Below are 27,098 nucleotides of genomic sequence, written 5' to 3' on the forward strand. Positions count from 1 at the left end.
ATTAATTTTTCGTCTTCCAACAACAAAACTCCAATTCACTTAGAAACGCGGATTTACCGTAATAAATCTGCTTTCGAGTTTTTCCGAATCTGTTGACACACTTGCGAGATTTTACCCGGATTTGGGAGTTTCCTCAAGTTTTTCTTCAGCGAAACTTCGAACCGCGTACGGAAAACTCTGGAATAAGGGAGGCTTTATTAAATGTATCACGAACGGGGATATGTCTTGAGCCTATTTAATTTGCAGAACGACACACGACACTCCTCACCATCAGTCATTCAATTTGAGACATTCGCTCAGGTTTAAGAAGTAAAGCCAGTAATCACGTAAGCTTCGACGGTGGAGACCTCTACGGTGTGGACGACGTGTAGCTGACTGCGAGACAATATGACCGCCGGTGCAATATCTCGACATCTCGATTCCTGAGAAATTAGCAATCAAACATTTAACAATGACAGCACTTTATTACCGAGAGAGAGCACCTTAAACCAATATAGCAGGAAAACACAGGAACGTGAGAATTGCAAACAAAAGTTTAAACGGAAAATTCGAAATAAATCCTCCTGTTTCCATTGTCAAATTAAGGAAGATTCGTGAAACATATGGCGTCGTGTTCATAGACAAATTATATCGCGGAGTTCACGAGCCGAGGGAAAATAAACCACTTTTAAAACTGCTAACAAATGGTGCCCCAGCTTAAGTTTCAACTTTTAACGGGGATTATATTTCTCCTCAGTTCCCGGCCAACTGACTGTTTAAATGCGAATTATTTAGTATGATTTTTGTTTCGTTCACATCGCGAAAAATAACAACTCGCTTTAAGCTTAAAACGGCAATTAGCCGGTTATTTTTAACGACAAAACAACGCGATTAATTGTCAAATTTTACTCTGGAAAACATGTTTTTTTAATTTTTTTATTAGTTCTGTTACCTGTGCGCCGATGGACGAAGCGCCACGACAGTACTGCCCTCCCACTGACAACCAAGAAGCTCTCCGACCAATAAGAGGGCGAAGATCGCAAATCACGGAAAATTTGTTTCCAAATGTCATTGAAGTTTCGGCGAGATACAGAGTTGTACTGGCCCGGCGTTGCGATCTGTGCGCGGATGGTCGAAGTGCAACAACACCTCGTTAATACTGTTCAGGTTAGTACAGGTAAGTGAATACTTAGTTATTGAAGGTATGAAATTGGGCCATCATTCTTGAAAGTATATTTTAAAGCCCTGTATTTGCTAAAGGAAGCCTCATGGAACGTCTGTTTACATAGCAAACTAACGTTATTTTTGGACGTTGAATACGCTACTGAAGTTATGCGGATTAAAACCGAAACACCCCGCATTGTATATTGTGGTGTTCAGAGACATTCAATTCCGCTATAGATACTCACATTGCAAAACTGCATTAAACAATTTATGATGGTAAAAAGCGTGTGTGCCTCTGGGATGTATATTTCGCAACAAAAATTCAATTTAACCGGGATGTATGGGGGCAGATAAACCGAATTTATTTGTTTTGAATTTTCTTGCAGTAAATACATCAAGGTGAAATAAAAATAGCCGTCGGGAGAATAGACGTAAGCCTCCGGGGCCGCATATTGTAAACGGATGGGGCTCCAAAATAGAGAAACATCTCTACCAAACCAATAAATTACTTTTTTACTTTCTCGACCTTGTTTTACTCGTTTTATTCTGCATACGTTAGTTTCGACATGTCTGTCTGCAAAATTAGAATTTGAAGATTTAATCGAGGCGTCGTGCATATTGTTTTTCGACAAAATTGTATATAATCAGGAGGCAATAATGGTTCGATTCAAATTCCCTTGGTCCAGTGCGACTTCCCCGCTCTAGTTGTGTGAGATGGAACGGCCACAGACAGCTGTCTATGGGCTGTCAAATTTTGCAATGAGACCAGAAAATTTTTCTGTGAAATACTTGAGGTGAAGTTCAATTACATTTTTCCATTATCGCAATTGACACCACAGTGAAAAGAAACAGTTCTGCGGTATGTAGTTGAAGGCAACAAAATGGCCTTTATTGTTTCTCTATTGTGGTGTGTGAAAGCAAATATGTCGCCATGCATTGAACGAATTAAGCGGCAGATACGTCACAACTAACAATGCCGTTTCCTATTCTGGAAAAAGTTGTCTGGAAATGAATACCATGTCGATGAGTCTATAATTAAAAAAAAAATAGAGTCAGGATTTTTCCTGCCCGAGTGACAGATACGTCAAAAGTGACCACGACAAAGTGGCCTGCGTCCCTAATTTATTGTATGGTATGACAGCACATGAACAGCTGTCGAATGTCACTTCAGTCGGTGCTAAAAATAGGGTGGAACCTCGATGTCATGTGCCCTTCAGTGATTCTAATAATAACGCAAATGACCAAAAACCACCTAAATGTTTCCCTTTTACTAACGATAGCGGAAGTAGATGTTTATCGTCATGGGTCGAATGTACGTAAATTCGAAGGGAGAACAAAAAGGTTCCAAAGTTCGCGTGTCGGTCGGGCTTACACGGCCGCGAAAGGGTGTTATTAAAAAATCAATTACCCCCATAATTGAGAGGTTACAAGCAATTTATCTAAGGCAATGCTATGCCGGTGTCAGCTGTCAAACCTTTTGGCAAACTGTTAATCGATTGCCTGCTCGGATCGAGTCCCGTGGAGCGAAAACCGGGAAAATTGAATAAAAAATTCGGTGCGGCCGGTGCATGTTTTGACGTGACTTGATCGAGGTAGAAGCAAATCGCCCTTTAGGAATTGATCGCGTTGCAATTGCCATTATGTGGTATTGCAATGTTACTTCTCGTGTCTGAAACTCCTGCCCCCTAGCGGTCTGAGTCGCACATAAATTCCAATAATCCCGAACCCAAAATTATGTTGATACCGTATTATTATAGGTCATAACATAATGGAAACAAATACCCCCTTCGAAAAATATATTGTGTTTTTAACGGTTTATGCGATCCAATAAATGTCGTTATTTAATGCGCACTAAACCGGGATTTACGGCCGAATTTATCTCCGCCCGATTAAGCCCTGCAATGCACCGATGTCCCTAAACCCGCAAATAAAATAAACTATAATCCGATATCTGGGCTTGACCACATCTCGACTGCTAAGCCCGATATCGGCCCTTAAACGACCGCGGAGCATCTTTATGATTTCCGGGCACTCTCGCCATTTCTACCATTTATTTTATGCGATTCCTCGAGGAATTATGATTACTGACTGGGAGTTTAGTAGTAAATCCCGATTAACGTTTAATTTCTTTACTACCTTTAGTTGCGCAGGTGAATAAAATGTTTCGACAACCTGAAACCGTCATATCCCGAAATAGGCATGTCGCACTCCATTGGATGCATTGTTACTTTGCACACGTTGCCATGGGCAACGTGAGAAAAATGATAAGTAACAAAACCTAACTCTTAAACCTGGCTAAATGCACACAGAATGATACTGAGTTCACCATCGCGAACTTCGACAGGTGACGTGAGTAGACTATAGGGGGTTTTGAGTAGATTAATGAAGAGAATTAACTCTATTAATACGTATAGTACAAAACTTGCTTAGTCAAACTCTCATTAATACGCTGCACATATACACAAGATAGAGCATATAAATTTCGGAAAGTAATGCCAGTGACGTGTTCGTGAGAATAAACTATTCTCCAAGTTATAAAAGCCTAAAATAAAGGCACCAGAGCATTTCCGTACATAATGCATATTTCATTCCGACCCGCTCTCTCTCGCAATTAAAATTGTCATTAGCAAAATGGCGTCATTATCATTCGAAAGAGCGTTTTTTACACTACCCAATTTGCATTTCGTGTCAATGTTCGACCATTATACTTGTTAATTATTGCTTTATGACCAGTGGCGGAGACATTAATCGCAGCGGTTACGAGCAAAGGCGCTTGTGAGATCTCATGACTAAACCGAGACGTCATTTGCCACTTGTCGTTTTTCACTGGCAAAGGAAAATGTTATCCCGATTTTTTTTATATAGACAGTTTTGGCATTGCCGTCATTGTCATAAAGGTAAAAGGGGGTATCACGCTGGAAATCGCCCTATGATTAATAAGAAATTCCATTTGGACCGTCCGACGTAGTCGAAGCTCTATGTTAGCGGAGAGTTACCATCGATTATGATCGATTGAAAACCTTAGTTTTCCCTATGATCAATCTAACAAATGACATTGAATAACCAAACTGGTTTCGGTTGAAACTAAGAACTTTGCTGTAGGAATAATCCACTCACAACTTCAGCATTAAAGGGATTATTGCGAAATCATCGCACCTATCTGTGAGTTTCCAGCTTCGAAAACGCCCCCCAATGAAAAACGATCCCTCGAAATTACTCAGATAGCAGCAACATCAGCAACTTACACAATTACTCATTGGAGCGATGTATTAGTTCCACGGTGTGTTCTGATAGTTTAATCGTCGAAAATTTAATTAGGAATATAAATGCGGAGTGATTAATCGGTTTAATTTTCGAGCCAGCCGGCCCTGGCAATCATGATTTTGTTTCGATAGTTTTAAATTAATTAGTATTCTCGCTGCGGCATTGATTGATGTGATGCTGATCCGTCATTGTCGCACTCAAGAATTATTGTTGTCGAGGTGACAGATTCAAAAATCTGGGAAAATTAAGGCCTTTGTGCCTCATTCCGCCCCTGGGTTTGATTAACTCGAGAACTCTCACGTTTCGATTCTATTAGGTCTCGTCAGTTCGGTTTACCTCGACACAGTCACATTCATCCTCATTACTCTTGGCCTTGTACACCAAGTCATACTACTTGCGTTTGAATATTTGAACACGGCAGATGGCGCTGCAGGGATATTTTCCTGCAGGCCTAATATACTTGCCACTGGTATTGGCGATCTCTGACTATGGTTAACTGACTTGAGATGATTAATGATACACGAACGTTGTAGTGCCTAACACCTTCTCGTTTTTATCCACCTATCATGCCGAACTTGTTTTCTTTTAGCAAAAAAATTCTTCACTAAGTCTGTTTCGGTACTTTGAAATTAATTTCCAATTTCAGACGGATATGATTGATCGGCAGGGTCTCCACCCACTTAGTGAGCTTCCCTCCGGTGTTGTTATTAAGAAGAAAGTTATCGAAATATGTTCAGAAACAGCAGTCATTCGGAAAGAGAAACAATTTTTTACGATGCCGGTCGAATATCGGCTTGTCATATCTTGCGCGGAGCTTTTTATTTGCTTTCTAAACACGAGGAAAAAGCAATCCAAGGTTTTTCTGAATCCTATCGGATGTTTGGCTTTTTTATATCCACCCCTAACAAAGTCGCTAAATTCAGCGCCTACACGAGATAAGGGCTTATCGAAAAATGGATCGGCAATTGCCGGCGCTGTTTGCGAAAGTTTTCCTAACAAATTCTATTGAAAATATATCAGATAATGGAAAATTTTGCCAATTTTATTTCACCTCCAAAACAAACTGGATCTTTTTAACCCGAGATTTATTAAATTTGTGGAAACTTTATCCGGCAATACCTGTTAATTGAAAATCAAATTCTACTTCAATTCTTAGGCATCAAAATCTCGGCAACCTTCCAAAAAGATAACGTCCGCGGAAACTTCAAAATAAAGACAGAGTATTGGTCAATTTCCTGATTTCCATGAAAATTTTCTTCCGGCTAAGACTTCCAGAACCTCCATATAGTAGATCTAAAAACACCAATAGGTGCATCCTTGATAACTTTGCCACCCAGATGCCGTTTACGTTTTTTCTCGAGCTGTACCAATGCGAAACTTAATAAAACGCAAATCTACAATTTATCTTCTACAGAATTTTCGAGATGTCGTGTGATTTAGATAAATAGTATAAAAGTATATACAATTTTCCCCGCAATTAGACCGGAAAAAGAAAATAGGGGATGTGACCGAGCACGTGAAATGTCTCAAAACGAGAGGCTCTCCTGAATAGAGGAAGAGGGTTAAAAAATAAATGCAAAATTCTTTACTTTGTGGCGACTGGGACGAGATCACGTACGGGAAAATGCCGGTTTGAATCAATAGTCTGCAAGTAAAATTGATCGAGTATATAAGGTGTTCTAGGTTAGTTAGGGTTAAATGTCATTTTTCCCGTCGATTACGATGGTGAAAACAGAAAAACAATTGAAGTGGCATTTAAGAAAAAGTGTGAAAAATGTTTTCTTTATTGAAACACCCTATATATTTTTACTTTAATATTCGCAAATCAATAACAAAGCAACAAAGGTCATCCGCAATATTGACCCAAAATTGAAACTGTAATACTATCCGACCATATGTCAATTTTGCCAGCCCTTGGTGGATTACATTAATGATTCGTGTCGGCATGCGGCGATAGCAAACATTTCATCCTTGAACATTATGGCATGAGCCTAATTAGTAAAATCTCCGTTTCTCCAGTGCTTACATAAACACCTGCATCAACCATCCACCCACCTATTTCAACCTGTTTAAAAGTTTAAAAACCACTGGTACCTTTGCCAGCAAGAATATTTTCATGGAAGTGACGAAATAGAAGCGAAGTATCACTCAATTTCTCCATTCAACTGGAAATTATTTTAGTGGAAAAGTTCTCAGAAACTTGAAAATCATTATTTAAACTTAATTCACCTAAACGTGTACCTTTTGCTGTCCATACGAAATACATTACTGCACGGTAACAAGAATCTAATATAAGCAAATTCCATATAGGTCTTTGTATATAGGAGTCGGGTTCAGTGGAGTAAATTTTTGCCATAGTTCTCCATTCTCTCTAATACGTACAATTTATTGAAGTTTAGAATTTCTCGCTTGAAATAAATCTTTTATTCAATTACACTTTGAAACTCTATTTTTTATTCCACCCTGTATATTTAAGTAATTTTTCGTATGGTTCTGTATACCCCATCAGAATTCTACATTGTACGTGAGAGCCCTAAATTGAAAATGTCCCTGCCAGGTGCCAATCTTGACATACTGTCACAACAAGACCGTGGAAAAACTTAAGACTTAACCTTAAATTATTTAAAAAATTTAACTCAATTTCCTAAACAAAATTTCGTAAATCTTTCGACCTCAAACCAATCTAAAAATATTAAAGAATCTATGGTATGGCAACTCTATTTTTAGCACTTACTTGAGATGACCGAGGGCTCCCCGTACTCGAATGCGACGTTCAATTATATGAGCAACTTGACACCAAAACTCAGTCAGTTTTTAGCCAGTTTCTGCGATTCTGTGGACTTTTTCCTAGTCAACCTCGAAATCTACGTCGTCGACACGGTGGAGCACCTCATTTTAGGCCTCTTTTGCTACATATTACTATGCCTAATATTGTATATGTGCATCGTCCAGCTGGGCCTTCTTGACTTCACCGAAGACATGCAACATGCCCAGCGAATACTATTCATCACAGCCCATCCAGATGACGAAGTCATGTTTTTTGGTCCTACAATTTTTCATTACACTCAAAAGTCTAATTGCATTGTATTCCTTATGTGCATGTCATCAGGTAAGTTTTGTTCACACATCTCGTGCATCTAATCTTCTTTAAGCTCCTGTATAAAATATTTCATAGGGAAAAATTATGGGATGGACAAAGTGCGAACTAATGAACTTTATGAGTCATGTAAAATCCTAGGAATAAAGGAGGAAAATGTATTTGTACATAATAATAGCAACCTTCCAGATGCTATGGATGTACGATGGCCTCTGGAAGTCATAGCTAAACATGTACTCTACACTGTAGAGGTTTTACTTTATCTAAGCACTCATAAATGTCAGGCTTGAAAGTGCATTTTTTTCTTGTAGGCTTTTAACATCACAAATATAGTCACTTTTGACAGATATGGGGTTTCTGGGCACAAAAACCATAGTAGTCTATATTATGCGGTAGCACATCTAATATTAGATGAGGAACTACCAAAAAGTAAGTGCTTTTATGAGTAATTCTTGTTTTTTACATTTTTGCATTTCACAGCCTGTAGGGTTTTTGTGTTAGAATCTGTGAATATAATCCGAAAATATGGACTCATTTTGGATATACCAATATCATATATCATGTCAAGATTTAGGTAAGTCTTGCTTAGTACTTAGTAGTTAGTTTTAAAACGCGTCAATTTAGGTATATGAAAGGTTTTGCCCAGAGAAGAATGCTTTGCTTAGCCATGCAAGAACATAAATCCCAATTGATGTGGTTTCGCATGTTGTATGTCTTTTTCTCAAGGTATATGATCATTAACACTTTGCAACAGGTTAATTTGGTGGACATTGAGTTAGATCTCATAGAGATGGACGATTGAAAAATGAGATTTTATCATAGTTTAAGATGAACTATATTAGTTTTACTCTTTAGTCTGCTAAAGCACTGATGTTTTATTTATAAAACTTGCTCATTTTCAGTACCTCCTTTCTTTGAGAATAGAAAAACTTTAATTGGGGGAACAAAATGTCAGTCCATAAATGATATAAGAAATTGTATTTAATGAAATACAGGGCCTTTTCTGATGTAAATCGTAACCAAAAAACTGCATTTTAGGCAGTAAACTAAATAATTTTGTACTTGATAATAAATATATCGCTCTATCGCCTTTTATAGTTATACCATACCAAATGACCCAAATCGAAAACACGTGTTGTGTTACTAAAAAATCTATTTTCTTTTTATAATAAACTTTACACCCTGTTGGAAATATAAATGAAGACATTGCAGATTGATTTGGGTCGCCTTATATAGTCATTGTCCTTGCTATCAAGATCGTTCCATTGTCGTTACATATCTTTGTTAATACATGTTAGGCAAATAACTTATTTTAGCTCGGGATTCTGGATTCATCTTTTCCGCCGTAAAGATGAGTAAGTAATATGATTATATGTATCATATTTGAAGTTAAATGTATAGTGTGAATTCAGATTCTTAGAAGAATGTTTTATCGCCCTCTTTAAGTTTTATCGAAATGTTGTGCCAAAGTTGTTTTTCGTTGTAAGATTTTCTTTAATTTGTTCTAGCTTGATAAATAAAGTTCTTTAAGTTTTGAAAAACTTTTTGGGGTTTCTTTCTATCGTTGCGTTTCGTAAGCTAAATCAATACGTATAGTCAGAATCACGGATAGTGCTGCAGTCTCAATCTACTCCGCGACGTCAACGATATCTATTTCTCTCAATGTCCGTGCTATAGACATGAACAAAAATGCGACAGAACATATTGTAAAAAAATGTCTAAGCGGAAGATGTGGTGATGATCCATCCTTAGCCGATTGTGACTAGTTAGTAATACGTAGACTAGTACCATTCTTATACTGCGACTGGAGGTTTATTGTGGCGAACTGAAGGTTGCTTTCACTACATCGAGTAATGTCTTGTGGCTTAATGTCTCACTCTCTCAAAACTTCGCCTGGCCATTGCTGGACATATGCATAGAATGAGCTTCACAATCCAAGCAATTCCACCGGTCATAATTTTCATTCTCACGCATTTCTATAGAATGGATCCCAGTCACCGTAACAATTCCATAGCATTTTGGAGTTAAAACGGATAGGCGCAAAGGGTATTAATAGTCTAATTTCGCTCTCGGAGCATTTTTTAATCTAGCTATTTCATCACTTCTCTGGAATACTCATCTAGTTTTTATTGCGTGTATTTGAACTTTGACTACTATGTTGGTTCAACTATGCGATTCCGTAATGCGAATCTAATCCGTGTCCCTGTGCAGTTTTTTGTCTAATATGTATTTATCATATTTGTGAGGTACCTTTTTCTTTAAGGGAAGTGGAATGGGAAACAAATCAGTTGAGTTTCGATATCCAAATATTTTAGCAGAATCGAACACATGCTTGCCACCTATTTGCAATACCATTAAGGAACAATCCCCCATTAAGTGCACATAATCTTTTATTTTACCTTTTCCTATTGCAATATCACATTCATAAACTAAAGTGTAAACACTAGCAACAAAATACTAAAAGTCGACAGTGTTGTGCAACTAAATAGTCAACGGTAAACGTTTTTAATTTAAAGCTTTCACATATTTCCATATCAGTCGACAATTGAAATGGTACTTCCATAGTCTTACTAAGTTTGCAAATACAAACCTAAAATCAGTTAAACTTTTTAGAATAGCTAATTTCAATGCAAATCTAATAAGAATAAAACTTTATAAAAATCATAACAGAATCAATATAATAGTATTAATAAAATGATAGTAATTAAATCACAGGCGCTTTGGCTAGAATAATTAAAATAAATTGCAAAGATCAAATAAAGAAAAACATCACAAACTCAATTTTTCTTTGGATTCGGTTCATTGTTCAATCATATGGCTCAACAGTTTAGGAAACCCTGTAAGAGCCGTTCTATTCATCTGTTAACTTTATCTGGAAGATAATTTTGCATGGATACCTAAACACTAGCCAATAGTCTCCAACAAGTATGAACTACAAGAATTCAGAACTAACCAGTTTAAAGATTCCAAATAAAGGTAAGTAAGGTGCTTTGATCTATTAGCCCTTACTCATTTGAATTATTATTGTTTTGCAAATTATCACAATATGACGAAGAAATATTTCAGAGATATATCAGCAATGCCTGCAAAGCGGTCCTGGCTATTTAGCTTAGATAATGATTGAACAACGTTTTAATACTTACGTATTTTAGAGAGCAATATACTATATGGAATGAGGCTTTAAAGTACTGCGTCTTAGTTTTCTGAGCCCAAAGGCACATAAACCATGTAAATTGTATTGTTAACAAACACTGAAGTGATGGTAATTGTAAGTTAATTTTTCTATCTCAAAATTGGAATGTATACGTATAAAGAGATAATCATTTTCCAGTATCAGTTTAATGAATGATTATTCGTTATCCTGTAACATTGTACAGGAACGTAAGGACGTGAATGAGGGGCGATAACCGGAAGTGAGTACACCCTTTCAGCATTGAACAAAAATGGCGTATATATTACAATACATTTAATTCGCATGCGATGGCTTTATTTAAAATCCCTCTATGTACTTATGAAACAATAAAATCGGTAGAAGAATTTTGAGTGAAAATGAAATGCATATATTGTATTGTAATATCGACGCTTTAGCCTGAATATCAACCTATTCTTTAACAAATAAAATCCTTTCTGATGATAATTATTAAACTGCCGAGTTTCCCGGTAGTTATTCCAGTTAACAACTTCATTATTAATATTAATTCCCTTCTGGAATTACTGGCAATAAATACGTAATCACATACAAATTTAAATTAAGTACTTTAACTCGCAGCAAAAGCCAGGTATTAAATACATAACGCTTGGAATTGAGTGTTACAACTATTTATGACTTAATGGGAAGTTGAAGCTATATTAATTATGTTACGTTTGAATGGTGAGAGTTAAGGGTAACTCATGCAACTATTAAATCAAATTAGAAAGTTTTAAACTATCTTTGATTATTCTGATTCAACGGCTGAATCAAAGTCCTACATTGTATATATTTGATGTGATTTAAAAAATCCTAGGGTTTACTCATTTTCCAGCACACCTCTTGCGGGTATGAGACATTAAATAGATTTCAAGGATGCGTTCCTATACTAACAACCTCAAAATTACAACGTCTATAATACAATCCTTTTTAGAGCCTGTCACAATTGGAGAAAACCGTTTATTGTCAAATAGTGGTGCTCATAAAATAAGCTACAAATTTATTCTCTGGAACTCTGCTCTGAAGAATTTTGGCTAAATAAATGTTTCAGATATTAGCTAAAACCGATTGAAATGCAAAATTCAGCCAAATAAACTGCAAATGAATACATGGAGCACCATGTTTTCCAAATTAGTGCAATTACTTCTTTGCACTTACCCCAACTTTTTGCAAAAAGCAGAATGCATATTCAGTATACTAACATAGTGTCTTTGAATCCCCAATTTTTACCTTTTTTTGGAAACAATATTAACTTCATGAATTCAAATTGTTATGTGACAATTTGCTACCCATTTAAGTCACAAAGGCATCCAATTTAATCAGGCAAACAGCCCTTAACTTTGTTGTAACCAGACTTATTTTGCACTGTTTGTTTCTCTTTTTCTGTCACACTATGTTGTCAAAATTATATTACAGAAAAATTGGAGACAAACCAAACACTAGGTATAATAAATTCTATCAAATACTTATTACAACCATACTTAATAATACTCTTTTAAAATGCAGGGGACTTTTGTGCATATACATAGTAAAGAACAGCAAACTGTTCCAATACAGAGCTTAAGCAATTTAAAGCAGTCTGAAGTCTCACTCCTCAAAATATTTTTTAAACTGCCCTGTTTTTCAGTCAGCAACTCATGGACAGCCCAGTTCTTGCAAAATCATTATTTTTAAGGACCGACTTATGGTTAAAAACAAGTAGGTTAAGTCTGCATACCTCCATTGTAAGCATAATCAGCCTTGTTGTGCATTATAAGGCAATTGTCCACAAAGTAGAAGCTGTCAGAACGAGTTTCAAACGGATTAGCTATCATATCATTCACTAAAATTATTATTAAGATTTATTAACATACAAGGTCATGCTGCCAATGCATCTTTCACCTAAATCCTGGGGAAGCGAAGGGAACTCATAAATGTGTTCACAAGTGTTCCTAGAGTAGGGAATGCAAAACCCAAATTCAAAGTCGAAAGTTTTCAATAATTTGTCCCTAAAGAAGTGTTTTTCAATCATTCGAAATCGGTTTACTGGGAGAGAGCCCACTGTAAACTCCACCCTAGGCAAATTAAAACAAAAATGTTATTTGGATGAGGTTACATATGAGGCATTAGTTTGAGAATTAAATAAAATGGTCTACTACACAAAATTGTTCAGATTGGTCTAAACTGCACTAAAAGATAAGTGTCAAAATTACAAAGAATTAAGACTTTACTCGGACGACAGCAAAGACAAACTTACGTAGCTCCAACAGTCTTCAGCTTCAAAAACTGGGGAGTAAATTGGTACCTAACAAACCGGCCACAATTCGGGTCAATATGTTCATTGTGCTCACAAGTTATTTCTGAGCCATCGGAACCTACAGGTTTGGCTATTTCAAAAAGAACTGCTCCACTGTCCAAATCGCGTATCTTGAATCTAATACATCCCCGAAAGGTTTGTAAAGAACTTTCCTTGAAAACGAGACACATTACCTGGTAAAATCAATTTCGTAGACGTTGGCATCGGGCTCACACAGGTACTTTTCCGAGACCTTTTGCAACCTGAGCACGTCTTCGGGGGTGACTGGAACTCCATTGTTTTCAGGCGAAGATACAGGCTTGGGAATGTTTTCTCGGTTTTCGTTTTCGCGTAGAACGCTCATTATTAGTGTTCAATTGCAAGGGAAAGCAGACAAATTTTAATTAGGATTTGGGAAATTAAACGTAAACAAAACGCTATGTTCGAGAATGTCAAATGCTTGGTCAGTCGATAGACAAGAATGACAAGTTGTTTAGGGGGTGTTTTAATTTTCCGTAATGGAAACAAATGCATCCGATTAGGGATTAAAGGCGCATGACCTTGCCTGCCTTGTTCGAAAACAACCACACAGAGTGATTCATTTTCCAACAGGAAGTTATCCACTGATTACACGTAAATTTATTCGTGATCCGTCTCCGATATTTCTCCCTTCTCTGAAATCCGTCGTGGCGAACTCAACTCGAAGATACTCATGAGTATCTATTTACAGCAATTGATGTAATGAACTCACAAACAATTCAACAATTAATATCATAAAACCAAAACTTTGGATTTTCCTGCACGTTGTTGGGTCGCGGCCAGAAAAAGTTAAATCGACTTTGTTTTATAAAACTTCGCCTGGTCTGTTTCCAAGAAACTCAACACCAATCAACAGGGGTCAAACTGAAAAATAACAGCAGCATATCAATATACAAAGGAATTTTAGCATTCCTGCTGCTAATTTGTAACAAAGAGATTTTCTTACAGGCATCAGCGATAAAATTTTAACATCAATCACGAAAACAAATTGAATCACTTCAAAATGCTATAACAGCAAGAGATAGCCCTCATTCTTTCATAAAATAAGTGACCGCTGTTGACCGAAGTAGATGAGTCACTCATATTTCCCTATAATTAAATTAGGTAATCGGCTTTGTGACCTCTAGTTGTGACGCGGTCTAAGCCATTTATTTTGTCTTTATAAATATAATCTTGTGTGCTCGCTTGCGGATCTTCGTTGTTTGTGTGCTAACCAAGCTACCGGCCACTGCACTGCACATTCCATAGTCAACAATTGATCATCACCATGTACAAAAACCTTCTTTTGTCTGTCTGTTTGGTTATATTGGGAGCACGGGATGGGCAAATGCATTCTTACCATTTGGGGGTCTGTCCCACCATCGAGCCGCAGCCGGAGTTCAACATGAACAAAGTAAGTACCGAACAGAAAAACTTGTTCTTTGTTTTTGATGATTTACTGTTACTTAGATGCTGGGAATTTGGTATGTAATCGAAAAAACCAGTACTGCAAGCTCCTGCATAATGTACAACATATCCAAAACTGATGAACCTGGAGAGTACCAGGTGGAGGAGATAAGTCAACATTTCCTATTAGCGCTTACACCTCTGAAGCATGGGTACCATTACACCGGCACCCTCAAGGTGCCGGACAGCGCTGTTCCTGCTAGGATGACTGTGAAGTTTCCCCTTAGTACGGCAAGATATTCATTTCAATTATGGTTTGTATTAATTAGTCCTCAAATAGGTGTCGCAGGCTCGTCCACTTTCACAGTTTTTATGTCTGACTACGAGAATTACGCAGGAATATTTACTTGCCAAAAGCTGACTTTCGCTCACAGACAATCAGCTACCATACTATCCAGATCTAGAACCCTGGATAAAATGTATATAGACAAGGCAAGATTTAATCAAAATATTCGTACGGCATTTCATTTCTGATGACTTACAGATTAGATCCCGGCTGACAAACTCCCAAATTGATCCCTTTGAACTGTCCTTGATCAGTCAGAAAGACTGCCCGAGGGACCTAGACGCAGGTTACAATATTGCCATCAACGACGAGACCATTTCTGCGAAAGCTGCTGCTGGAGTCATTAGAAAAGCTGGGGAGAAAATTGGTGAGTTTTAGAGGTGAATAACTATAATAGATTTCAACCACATGGTTACATAGGTGATGGAGTAGAGTATATCGCGGAAAAAACCAAAGGAGTGTATAATAAAGTAACTGATAAGGCTGATGATGCTTCCTCAGCTGTGAATGCCCAAGTGAGGAAAGCCACGGATCCGAACGCTGAGTGGTTGCCATAGAAAAGACTGATGTTAGGTGCCATAAGAACACCTGTCTTTTTACATTTAAATTAATTCGTAACTAATTACTAATTAAACATTATGCGTTTGTACACATTGGGAGTCATTAGTTAATCCGTTTCCTGTTGCTGTGTTCTTCGAATTTGAGAAAAACGAAATTCAGAGTAAAACAATGGAAAGAACTGGTCTGGATAAGTGCAAAGAGCATTAAACACCTTGCTATATAATACTTCGTATATTTAATACCGAATACTGTATACATCAGTGTCTAAGTCTCACATGACATAAGCCGTTTACTATGTATCTAGAAAAATATAATATCGAATGGCACTTTTACAATACAGTAACTTATTTTACATCCAACTGGGACCTAATTATTATTTCTTATTATTAAAGAATGAGAGCTGCAAGTACATTGATTTTAAAATAAAATTTCGGCTCAAGGTTGAAAAATCATAGGTATACCAACAGATAAATAAATAAATATAAAATAGGGGCACACGTAAGACGAAAAACTTTCTTGACCTAGCTAACGATTAATTGCCTTATGAAAAAGGAAAACTACTGGCGTAATAGTATGAGTAAAAAAATGCAACTCAAAATATTTCTACGCTATAATACACTTAAAAAACATACTTAAATCTACATTAAAAAACATAATCACAAAAACAAATTTACACGAACCGTTGTATATATAACACACGCTGTAAAAGCCTTAACTTAGTTAAAAAAAAACGAGATCTATAAGAATTCTTATTACAGAATATTATTACTAAACAAGCATCTCATCAGCAGCGATGGCGACGTGTTATAACGCGGTACTCTCTCCCTAAATTCTACTATACTGGAGTTCCCTTATATCTTCTAGGTCTATAATTAAGTATAAGAAAAGATGACAAGGAAAGTCGACAAATTTGACGGAATTTTAAGATATTTTTAACTATAGTAATGGCCAAATTTGGTGACTTCGATGGCATCAGTCGGTAAGAGCAAGAGCATCTACCTTCTATTTTTAAATCGGAGTAGCCCTTTCCTTCGTAAAAGTACTTTAGAAGTTGCTACCTGAGACTATGAAAAAATAATAAATATATGTTATGTAGTCAACCTTTTTTCATAATCCAATAAACAATTGTCTTCTAAACTCTATTATAACTTTATATGTTACGATACGATTGTTTTCCTCGTTTTCACTTACACAGTAATCACTATTTGTATTATATTTTTCGCAAAATATTTCCAGTTTCTCTTGCGTCTACAATAATTAGCGTTCTCTACAATTTTCCACTCCTTTTAATAGTATAAATACATATTCATTTGAAGCTTGAATTCAACTGAACCTGTAGTTTAAAAACAAACTGAAACTTGTTTCTCTTTGTACAAGACATTTATACTTTGACCTATTGCTTGATCACACAATATAAATCCTGATTTATAGGTAATATTTTCGGGGTGGCTACACCAAACAGGCACTTTATTAGCACGTTAAGCATAGGCCACCCTGTATCTATTGTAATATATGTTTCTATTGAGGTGCGAGCGGTTGTTGAAAATAATTTAAAACTCACAATGAAGTTTGCTGTAAAAACCAAATCTGGCTCCACAATGGGTACCAAATATTGGAGCGTTTTTTGCTGCATTACGAACTAAAATATGCTGATGGGGCAGAAAATGTATGTTTTTCGTACTAACAAGTAGTGTAGACATTTAAATACAGGTAATATAGTGCTAATGAGTAGCTCGTAACTTAATTCGAGCCGGGCTTATTAATATCTCCAAGGCAGGTGAATTTAAATAAGGCTAAGAAAATATATTTGGTTGTCCAACATGAAACTAAGATGTTATTTAGGAATATTTTAATTTAGTTTGTTCTGTGGCAAGATAATGAGAGTCTCGAGTCTTTTGGCAAGAATGAACTGTAGCAGCTATAAACTAATCGAAAAACTCGAGTATTACCCATTAAGTAAATGAAAATTATAATAAATATCAGTCTGGAGATACATTTTTCGACTAGTCTCTAGTGGCAGCGTGAGAATAATATCTACAATAATAATTTGAAGTTGTGTTAAAATACCGAAAGCGGGCACTGATCTACTGCAATGTATGTTATTTTTAATTATTGATTGGAGTAAATGCAAGTAACTTGAATAAAGCACCTACATATACCTTTAAAAATGAATGGCAACTATACCTAAATAAAGCGACATTTTAACCGTCATATAACAGCGAAATGGAAGCGATTGTTACTTCTATAATAGAGGATGGAAAGTTTAACTGAAATAACTTCGATGGAAATGAAGATTTTAAGGACTCGCAGAAACAAGACGGAAGGGCTTTTTTGTCTCAGGAGACACAAAAGATCTTCAGGCAAATTCTTAGAAAATCGATTTCATTACTGCTGTTTATACACTCAAATTTAATGTTAAAAGGGTAACTACAATGAGTTTTTATAACGAAATTGTCTAAAATGTTTTTTTTTGTTTTAGAGTATGCAGAAAAGTATGAATGTTTGACTGGACAAAGTACAGTGTTGTACTTGATTTTCAATTAGTTCTATTTTTTGGAAAATATTTATGTAGGTAACTCCAGCAAGATACCATTTTTTCCTCCTATATTCTATTCAATTTGATTACGTGCTGACCCAGAGATGAAAAGAATCCTTATCCTTATCTACTTCACATAATCCCTGTGAAGGAAACCATCCTACTTCCATCTAATTATTTCAATTTAAATTTCAACTCTATGTCTCTTATTGACACTCTTTATGCGGCTGATGAACAAAACAAAATTAAGACGAGGAATCAACTTACCCAATACAAAGACATAAAATCAGTCATTTTCTAATAAAAGAAAATAAAATACGACTAGCACTGGTCAAATTTGTAATATTGTATGTGTGTGTTTGTGATGTTTTATAAAGCTACAGATAACTCGAAACATAGTACTTCTAAGAGATACACAAACAAGGAAAAAACATAATTGACTCAATAAAAGCCTGCGATGTCAAAAAAGGGAGTAATATCTAACTAGTGTTGTGATGTCATGAAAATAGCGGAGTTCCGATACAACACAGCTAAATATGGCCAAATAATAATCACTATTAAACAACGAAAACTGAAATACATAAAAAAATAATACTAAAGTAAAGCCCAGTCAATAGAACGTGGGTAAAAAAAAGAGATCTTTGAGTTTGCAACAAAAACAAAGCACACGACATTCATCAATGGCACTGCAAATAAACATTCGCACCACACGTTAGGAATTACTCAGTGTGTTGCAAGATAATTGACATCAAACAATTTTATTATTAAGAAGGAAACTCTTTTCAATATTAGAATTGATTAGCATCAATACTGCCAGGTACACTGGCATAACCCAAATAACCAGAACTTTACATGTTTCCCACCTATAACACCAACTAAACAAACCGATGAATATTATAGATGTCTGTTAATCTTGTTTTCATCAGTCGAACATTCTAGTTTTAAAAAAAGTCAGTCAAAAAAAGCTGTGATTCAGACTATTGCCATAACGTGACACATTGCTTATTTAAAAGCGAGGATATTGTAAATAATAAGAACTGTATGATGCCTACAAACGTTTCTTATGTTTCCATTTTAAGCAAAAATGTTGTGTACTCAAGATAGAGGAATTTAGCCAGATATTTGAAATGTGTGCCATAAATACATGGTGGACACGGTATTTTTTTTTTAATTTATATTGAGAAACATTTCGACTGAGCCATGAAATTCTAAGGATATATTTTATGTATAATGCTCCTAACTGTTTTCAAAGCACTGCTATTTCAAATATGACAATTTTGAGTACTAAGCAATAACTGTCAACGTCTAAGCCTAATCTAATATTTGCTTCGTCATGTGTTAACGTGAAAAATACCGTGTGAAACAAGAATATATGACTCCAAATATTAAGACTAAATCTCTAAAAGGGAAAATTAAAGAAACTAAAGCGGGGCAGTAATATACAGGTCTATCAAAGATAGATAACTAAAACTTGCAAGAGAGACATTATCGCCACCGTTGCCATATCAACGACATGGTAACTATATGGCATAATTAAATAGAAAATTTATTTTTTAAGATAAATAGTTTAGTTCAAAATTTCTAGTAGAAGTAGTAGGTACAATACTTACTTCTTATTCATTGTATTATATCTACTTCTGCGTAACCGCTAAAAATTCTAAACTATAGAGTAGTTTAAAAGGGACTTGACTTGATCATACAGCTCTTGCTTCATATCAATTCAGCAACATCCCCGCGCAATCGAACCTGCAAAGAACATTATTTACAAGCTCACGAACATACACAGTGCCGAACTAAATGTACCCCGACATATTTTTAACGGTTCACACTCACGATAACGTATCCCTATTTGAGTTTTTGCATGCCCAATTGCGGTAGCTTATAGTGTACGATGTGGTAGGGTGGTCCTATCGGACTGCCCGGTGACGTGTAAGAAGAAAAGGGCATGGTACTCATTCCCATAGAAGGAGCACAAGACCGGCCTCGTTTACGCCGCGGCAAAATACCCTAAAAAGTTTCAATCTATTTTAAAAATTCAAATGTACTATAAATAATTCGGAATGAAGAACTACAATGGAAAAGTTTTTATCACAAAAAAAAACCTCTCGCCTTTCTATACCCATTTGTTAGGTGTTTTTTATGCTTAAAAGAATAATTCATTTTGCGTAAAAAAGAAAACACGACTTACTTTTCTCGCCATATAGAACCTGATCGTGGAGATTGGTATATTGAACTGGTCAGAAACAGTCTGGAAAGTTTGGCCTCTTGTTATACATTCTGCTGCTCTTCGTAATTCTTCATCTGAACGTCTAATTCTTTTATTTACGGAACCTTTCAAAAGTAAAGAAAATTTAATTAGACCTTTCAATTATTCTACATATATGGGAACAATTCATAAAAATAAAAAAATATTTACTCATATTTCCTGGAGATCCATCATAATGACACGAAACATTGGCAATTGCGAAAGTTTCAGGGGTCCGCGAATTATCACCTGTATTAACAGTCCCATCTTCTTCCATTAATTCTTGATCCATCAGTGATTCCCCATCTCCTTCGAAAAAGGCATCATCCTCTTCTATATCCTCTGAATAAAAATCGCATTAAAATTCCAAGTCATTTGAAATACAACAAATATGCACCTTTGATTTGTAGCATTCCATCGTTACTATCACACTCAGAGGAAGACGGGGCACCGCCGCACTCTGAAGTGACCTCTGCAGCAGCTGTCACCTCTTTCTTGACTACACCGTCATTTTTCGGCATGATCACTTGACTAGGCTGTGGCACAATGTCCTTCGAGGTGACTGGAGTGGAGGTCGCCGAATGATGCGTATTCGATTTAACAGGAGATTGATGCACAGCACTAGTCGATTGCGATTTAACAATATTTCCAAAATATGAGGGATTCAACAACTGATCCGATCCACAAAGGCCGCGAATCTGAAGGGCTTCTGCTGATTTAAGTAACGAGGGCAGGTCGTCTTGAGTCACGTTCACTTCCCCTTTGTACATGAAGTCCACGAGGGACTGCATTTCTTGGAATCTAAGCCAGAAGGAAACTTTATACAAATACAACTAAAAACACACGAGTCACTTACTTCATATCTTTCATGAATATGATGGGGTGTTGGCACGGGTTGTCCAGGAGTAATTTTTCGAAATAAGTGGAGCATGCTGAGAGGACCACCTTATGGCATTTGAGCATTTCATTTTCGCAAGCCAGCGTCACATCCACAAAATGCTCCGATGTTAAAAGCTTAGGGAAGGCATTTTGGAGGTTGGATTGGTAACTATTCCACCTAATATGCATAAAAATGTCAGCAATTCATGATTTTCTGAATAAAAATCTAAATAGAAAGCAACTCTTATTTTCACAATCGAGACCTGATCAAAGGATATGGGATTTAAAAGAGCCATCAGGACAAGTTTTATCATGGTCGAATCATGGCGAGGTATGAAATTGCTGTATTGAATCGCAGATTTTAAATTTATACATTCCAAAAACCTCTCGTCAAACCAAGAAACATAAACTTGGAAAATATTTTATAAGTTTCAAAATACCAAGCCAGTACAGCTAACTTTCGTACTTACCTTACGCAAAACTGCTGTGGCTGTGGAGTACCCATGTCTCAAAGCTTCTGTATATCACTCACTTGGATGGTATTCCACGCATCAAATAAATGAACTCAAAATGGGTTGCACATTTAAAGAGCCAAATCTGAAGAGAAAAAAACACTTTGACGAATTGCAACACATTAGAAGTGATCCAAAAATAAATACATATTTAATTAGAAAATGCATCGGTGTTGTAAACCCAGGCCTAACGATTACATTTTCTAAACAAAAGTATAAATGTTTAGATTACACTTGGAAGGCATAAAAGCTCGTTGATGCAAACACAAAATAACTTAATTATTGTTCTTAGTTTAAAGTAAATGCAGATTTTCCCTGGTGATTTTCCAGATATTGCAAAGAACCTTACAGCACACAAACACAATTTTTCAAGGTATGTTTCTTTACTAACAATTCGAAATCAAGTGGAATTCTCAGGCAGAACACAGTAAAATATATGCCCAATATATATAATATTGTTCTTCTTCAGCATTTCAGGTACCTAAAATTTCTTTGTCCTTGGAAGGATTTGCCTCTGGGGTAGAGGAAGTGCAATTTACCTTAGATTTATGGACAATTGCCGCCTCCCCGGTAAGAATTTTCTAGCAAAAGTATTTTGCTTTTTGTTGCTCTGTTGATTACTACAGGGACGAATCTTCGAACACAAGTAAAATGGTTCGAAATCTATACTTACCGTTAAATGTTTCGTAGAAACCTCACTATAAATCGAGAATTTTAGGCCTTAGTTAGGGGAACAAAATAAAAATATTAAGTATTAATAAAAAGTTGTTGGTGATGACGCGCGCACATTCGACTGATTTGTAAAATAAACGCGCCGGCTCGGACCTTGTATGTTTAACGCAAATATGAGTACTGACGTACTTGAAATTTTAAATAAATCACAATAATTTAAAAATAAAACTGACAATGTTCTATTTGCCAAAAAATCGCGCAAAAGTAGAACAAATAATAACACAAGACCTACACTCAATGTAAACCTTTTTTCAATTGGCGCTATACGTATTACAAAATATTTAACAGCATTGCCTAAGTTTTCTGAGCCTTTATCAGTTTGTTTCCTCTCCTATATTTAAAAGGCACCATTATTGGGGGCGTCGGTGGAATGACTGTGCAGTGCGGTTTCTCGCCTTTTTTCTGAAAACTTCTTACTTGTATATAATAAGTAAAAGCCCTTTGCTTCAAATGTTTGTTCTTGTAAACATAGGTTCGCAAATCCTACCTAAAGGACCACACAGCTTTAAAGATGCCGCCAAGCCAATGGTTTCTTTCCAATATACGTAGAATGGTAAAGGCATTTGCAAAATCTAATCTAGTGACACAATACATACAATTTCGAAATTATCGATAATTGGGTGACAATCAACGTTGAATAATTGCAATGGCAATAAAGTGAAAATTAGTTGTATGAGTGTAAATTTGACACAAATCATAAATTCATTTTCATCGCACCAGTCGCATTTAAAAAGACAATTTCACCAATCACATCCTCGGCTACAAGATTGCAATACTGCAATTGGTTACAATATTTTTAAGGTAACCAGGGAAATTGCTCTAGTGCAAATAGCCGCTGTAATTCCCCAGTGATTGGTTCGGCATAACAATGAGAAACTAGCATAGCATTGTTGAATTTGACATATGAATTAAATTCTCAATATAAATGCTAATACGCGTTGTTCTGGACAGGGCGTCCAACATTTTGTTGGCCAGCAATTATCTCAAAGTGTTGTAGAGACAGTGAAACGCTTTAGGTACAAGAGGCATAAGATGAAAATAGAGCGATAAGCCGAGCATAATTTGGATCATACTTACAGAGTGGCTGAAAAAAGTGCCACAAGACTCCACTTCTGTTATTTTAAATGAAATCTCCTGAGTGTTGTTCAATTTTTTTTCATACGGTTCATGATCCATGTGAAAAATAGTGTACATAACTCGGCAAGAAGGTATCTTGGTACACTCGCGTAATTATCACCCTCGTGCATTAAGACTTACTTTCTCAGCTTGTTATAAAAATAACTATTCACTACAGCGTCTATTACTCAACTAACTGTACTACGACGCACCGTTCTTATATCATCCATCATCCGTCAATTCCTGGACATGTTCCTGTAAGCTTATAGCGGAGCGTCTTCATTATCACATAGACTCCACACAATGCACCATGCAAATACATGAAACTGTTATGAAAATATAATACAGGGAGAAATTGTAACGTGAACCAGTAGTTTTATCCTGGATTCACGAATATTTCAACCTGATAATTTGGTCTTTGAAATATTATTTAATTCTGTCGTCAAATGTATGTGTAAAATGTGACGTGAATCTTTGATATGAGTAAGGTACACCATGATATGAAAGACTATTAGAAATCAGAAATGCAAGTACTTCATTTGAAATAAAGAACACAAACTAATGCTATTACTGCAAGCCAGCAGTGATATTATCTCACTGTCATTTTCCACACGATATTTTGCAATTCTTCGAAGAATTAGACGATTTATTAGGTAAAATCCTAAAAACTCAGCTTTTATTTTTTTGAATTTCGAATAGCACACAATAGGTACTAGTTAAACTACTCAAAATAGTCAAGGGAACAAGGATAATTGTTGACAAAACTTCATACTGAAGAATTAACTAATGTGTTATTTAAAGAAAGTCTCGGTTTGGATTTCGACCTGATACCAGAACGAGAGGCATTTTCCGAAAGTCCATGATGATAGAGGAGGTTCCATGATGATACAAGATGTTATCATACTGCATCATCGAACCGAGCTCGTTTGTCTGCCACAAATATTGAACCAAGTACGGTACCAAAATCAGGTGTTAGAACCTGTTATCCTTCGTTTTGCATATGCTGCTGGCCCACAACTCCTCTATATACAAGACAATGCTCGTCCACATGTTAGCCAGACTGCTACGCATTGTTTCAGAGACAACAATGTAACTTTTATGATTTGATCACCACAATCACCCAACTTGAATCCCATAGAGCATACATAGGACGTGCTGTAAAGGCAACTCAATCTGCTCATGATGCTTGTTCATGGCAAATTAGCTCTTGAGAACATCCTCAGGGAGCAGTAGCAATTTTCACCACAAAACGCTATAGATAGGATGATTTTGAGTATACCAAAATGGTGCAGTGATGTTATTAGTTTTATGTGAATTTATTGTGAATTCATGTGATTCTATAAAATTTGTAGTCAAAAATATGTTTGTTCTTTAGATTCTTTTCAACATTGTCCATAAGATCCATTTACCTGCTTCACTCTATTTTTTTTTAATATAAGGGAAGCAGATCAATTTCAATAATTCAACGTTCTAACCTGAACTAATTTGTATAGCAATTTTCCATTTTTTTTTAATGGTGGGCCCTCAACAGTCACCCTTTCCAAGGAAATATATTGACAATATTTAAAAATACGTTTATGCAAAAAATCGTATACTTGTAACAAAGATATTTTTAAATTGTTTTTGATAGCCAAGCGCGTTAGCGACAATAAAAATAATCTGCTGATTCAGAGAACATTCCCACATAAATTATTTCCTTTTACTTAAATCAACATTAATATTGCTAAAATCGATATTCTCTGGGAAAATCTTGGCGTTTAGATGTTCATTGGATTTAGTTTCACATTTATGTAATATCAATTAAGAAAACCATCCAGAAAATCATTATATAAGTAGCAAGAGTAGAGTAAACGATAAAAAATCAATACTTAAAGGAAAAATGAAATAATAAATTAAAAACCTTCAAACGAGAATAAGGAATTTGAATTCTTGACTGCATGGTGGAAGCACAGTGCCCATCTCTTTCTCACACGTGTTCTTTAAAGGAGAGGGAAAGAGACGTGATCAAATAATCAGAAGCACATGAAGACCGTAGTGATCTAAAATAAAACCCCCTTAAGGACATAACCTCTTGATGTGATATATTAAAAAGAAAAAAAGGATATGCCGAGTATAAATTTTTGTTGTGCAAAATGGGGCTCTTAGATGAGGTAGTGCAATGCGACTAAAAAAGGGTAATTGAGTAAACAATTAAATATAGATTTTTCACAAATACTAAATAAACGAAAATCTAAACAATGCAGCACGACTGTGCACTAAGAACCGATAAAAAGGTGGTGAATATTTTGCACTAAAAGGCAGCTCGCGCCATATTGGCAAACCCTTAAATAAAGCCATTGAAAAAATAAATACAATAAACGAACGTTGTACGCTTTGTTTATGCAAAATTATCAATGAAAACTATAACAATGAGGTGTGACTTACTTGAGGGCTTCACTGGAGAGTCTTTTTAGTGTAAAACCCAGGTGGAATCGGGCTGAAATGATCGATAAAAACTTTTAATGCAAAAAGGTTCACTTAAATAATTATATCGCCAAGGCGACTCTAGCCAAGACGGAAGTCAACGACAAATTGCGCATTAAGAACGCATGTTAGAAATAAGTAAGAAGTCGGCGCGTAGGTCGGGGTTTGGCTCGAACCGTCGTAATATTTACTCTCGCTGTCCTAGGGGGTGTATTTTAGTGCCATTGAGAGAAACGATTTTCTGACCTCTTCCATGGGGCTGCAACTCCACTTACCGATTTTTACTTAGAAGAACGTCCGGTCAACACATCAAAACGCCGAGAAACACTAATTTCTTTGGGAAAAACGAAAAAATTGCAACAATCTAAATATAATATTTATATATAGATCCCCGCCATTTGCAATTTGTGCCGGCTTGGTACACTCGCGGCTATAAACATTTATAAGCGGCGCGGCCCTCGGGACGTAACAAAAATCGAGCAAAAAAGGCGCACCGCGAAGCCGGACAAACAAAGCGAGTTTCAGGGCCTCTCTCGCACAAAATAAAACGTAAAACAACACCGAATTGGGTAGACGTAAAATTAAAACGGCCGAGCCGACAACTGCAAAAGCGGGTTTCGAAAAGGCATCTGTGAGCTTTGTTCAAATAGTTTATGGCTGGGACTGTAGTCGGTAAACAAATGCCAGGCGGCAAGGGCGGCGGTCCCTGAGACGTATTAACATAAAACTGGGGTGGCTTTGAGATGATGACGTAAAACCCATTTGAAAAAAATCATGTTTTGATGCACCAAATTTAATATTGATCCGATGAGCGGTCGACGTGGAAAGTGTTCGAGGCACATTTAGAAATGAAAAATTAACTATATTTTACTATAATGTTATTAAAGAGTCGCTTCGGGAATAAAGTTAAAAATAGATTTTTAATAATAAACATTTCCGTAGACCCACGCTCTAGAAGAGGTAAAGTTAAAAATATAATGCGCGCCGCGGGTCTATGATTTACGGTTTAATTCTTTTTCGTTGCCCAATTAGGATAAATTTATATAAGAACGGGGCTTAGAAGCCGATTCGTTCGTAGGCACTTTTTGGACGTTATCGAATTTTTTTAAATACCTCCTTAGTGCTATTATTATACATTAAGATGGAAGTTTCATAAAACGGTACCACCAATCCCCTCCTCCCTCCCACTCCGGTGCGAAGTGACAAATTGGTAATAAAGGTGTCAATAGTCATATTAAATGTGTATCTTGGTATACTATTTTCAACATCGAGGTTCAACAATTTCAATAAAAACACTTAAAAACTAATTATGAGTAG

The 27,098-nt window shown here is 36.2% G+C and overlaps 4 protein-coding genes across 11 annotated transcripts; 2 read left to right on the forward strand and 2 right to left on the reverse strand.

Moving 5' to 3' along the window:
- The first annotated feature begins 1,092 nt into the window (after positions 1-1,092).
- On the forward strand, positions 1,093-9,045 carry PIG-L (phosphatidylinositol glycan anchor biosynthesis class L). 2 transcript variants are annotated; one of them, XM_066288666.1, is made up of 6 exons: positions 1,093-1,146; positions 7,360-7,516; positions 7,583-7,755; positions 7,816-7,933; positions 7,985-8,078; positions 8,129-9,045. In XM_066288666.1, the coding sequence occupies exons 1-6, from the start codon at positions 1,108-1,110 to the stop codon at positions 8,304-8,306; spliced, it is 759 nt and encodes a 252-aa protein (XP_066144763.1). In that variant the 5' UTR covers positions 1,093-1,107; the 3' UTR covers positions 8,307-9,045. The 2 variants fall into 2 exon arrangements, with proteins under 2 accessions (XP_066144763.1, XP_066144761.1); XM_066288664.1 differs by lacking the exon at positions 1,093-1,146 and having other exon boundaries at positions 6,967-7,516.
- Positions 9,046-9,876: 831 nt separating this feature from the next.
- On the reverse strand, positions 9,877-13,989 carry unc-119 (unc-119 lipid binding chaperone). Of its 2 annotated transcripts, XM_066288668.1 has the most exons (5): positions 13,161-13,989; positions 12,928-13,104; positions 12,573-12,745; positions 12,409-12,513; positions 9,877-12,343 (listed from the first exon to the last, which is right to left on the reverse strand). In XM_066288668.1, exons 1-5 carry the CDS (start codon positions 13,328-13,330, stop codon positions 12,327-12,329), a joined length of 642 nt encoding a protein of 213 aa, XP_066144765.1. In that variant the 5' UTR covers positions 13,331-13,989; the 3' UTR covers positions 9,877-12,326. The 2 variants fall into 2 exon arrangements, with proteins under 2 accessions (XP_066144765.1, XP_066144766.1); XM_066288669.1 differs by having other exon boundaries at positions 9,877-12,513.
- A 146-nt stretch (positions 13,990-14,135) lies between these two features.
- On the forward strand, positions 14,136-15,386 carry LOC136342648 (apolipoprotein D-like). The gene is made up of 5 exons (XM_066288667.1): positions 14,136-14,398; positions 14,455-14,677; positions 14,732-14,883; positions 14,936-15,104; positions 15,158-15,386. The coding sequence occupies exons 1-5, from the start codon at positions 14,273-14,275 to the stop codon at positions 15,292-15,294; spliced, it is 807 nt and encodes a 268-aa protein (XP_066144764.1). The 5' UTR covers positions 14,136-14,272; the 3' UTR covers positions 15,295-15,386.
- A 128-nt stretch (positions 15,387-15,514) lies between these two features.
- LOC136342645 (broad-complex core protein isoforms 1/2/3/4/5-like) lies at positions 15,515-26,610 on the reverse strand. 6 transcript variants are annotated; one of them, XM_066288663.1, is made up of 8 exons: positions 25,743-25,973; positions 21,429-21,555; positions 20,936-21,136; positions 20,477-20,880; positions 20,251-20,421; positions 20,023-20,165; positions 19,668-19,841; positions 15,515-19,580 (listed from the first exon to the last, which is right to left on the reverse strand). In XM_066288663.1, the coding sequence occupies exons 2-7, from the start codon at positions 21,461-21,463 to the stop codon at positions 19,680-19,682; spliced, it is 1,116 nt and encodes a 371-aa protein (XP_066144760.1). In that variant the 5' UTR covers positions 21,464-21,555; positions 25,743-25,973; the 3' UTR covers positions 15,515-19,580; positions 19,668-19,679. The 6 variants fall into 6 exon arrangements, with proteins under 6 accessions (XP_066144760.1, XP_066144758.1, XP_066144759.1 ...); XM_066288661.1 differs by having other exon boundaries at positions 19,638-19,841; positions 25,743-25,972; XM_066288662.1 differs by lacking the exon at positions 25,743-25,973 and adding exons at positions 22,144-22,611; positions 22,690-23,932 and having other exon boundaries at positions 15,515-19,841.
- Between the last annotated feature and the right edge of the window lie 488 nt (positions 26,611-27,098).

This window comes from Euwallacea fornicatus, chromosome 12, assembly GCF_040115645.1.
Source record: "Euwallacea fornicatus isolate EFF26 chromosome 12, ASM4011564v1, whole genome shotgun sequence".
NCBI lineage: Eukaryota > Metazoa > Arthropoda > Insecta > Coleoptera > Curculionidae > Euwallacea > Euwallacea fornicatus.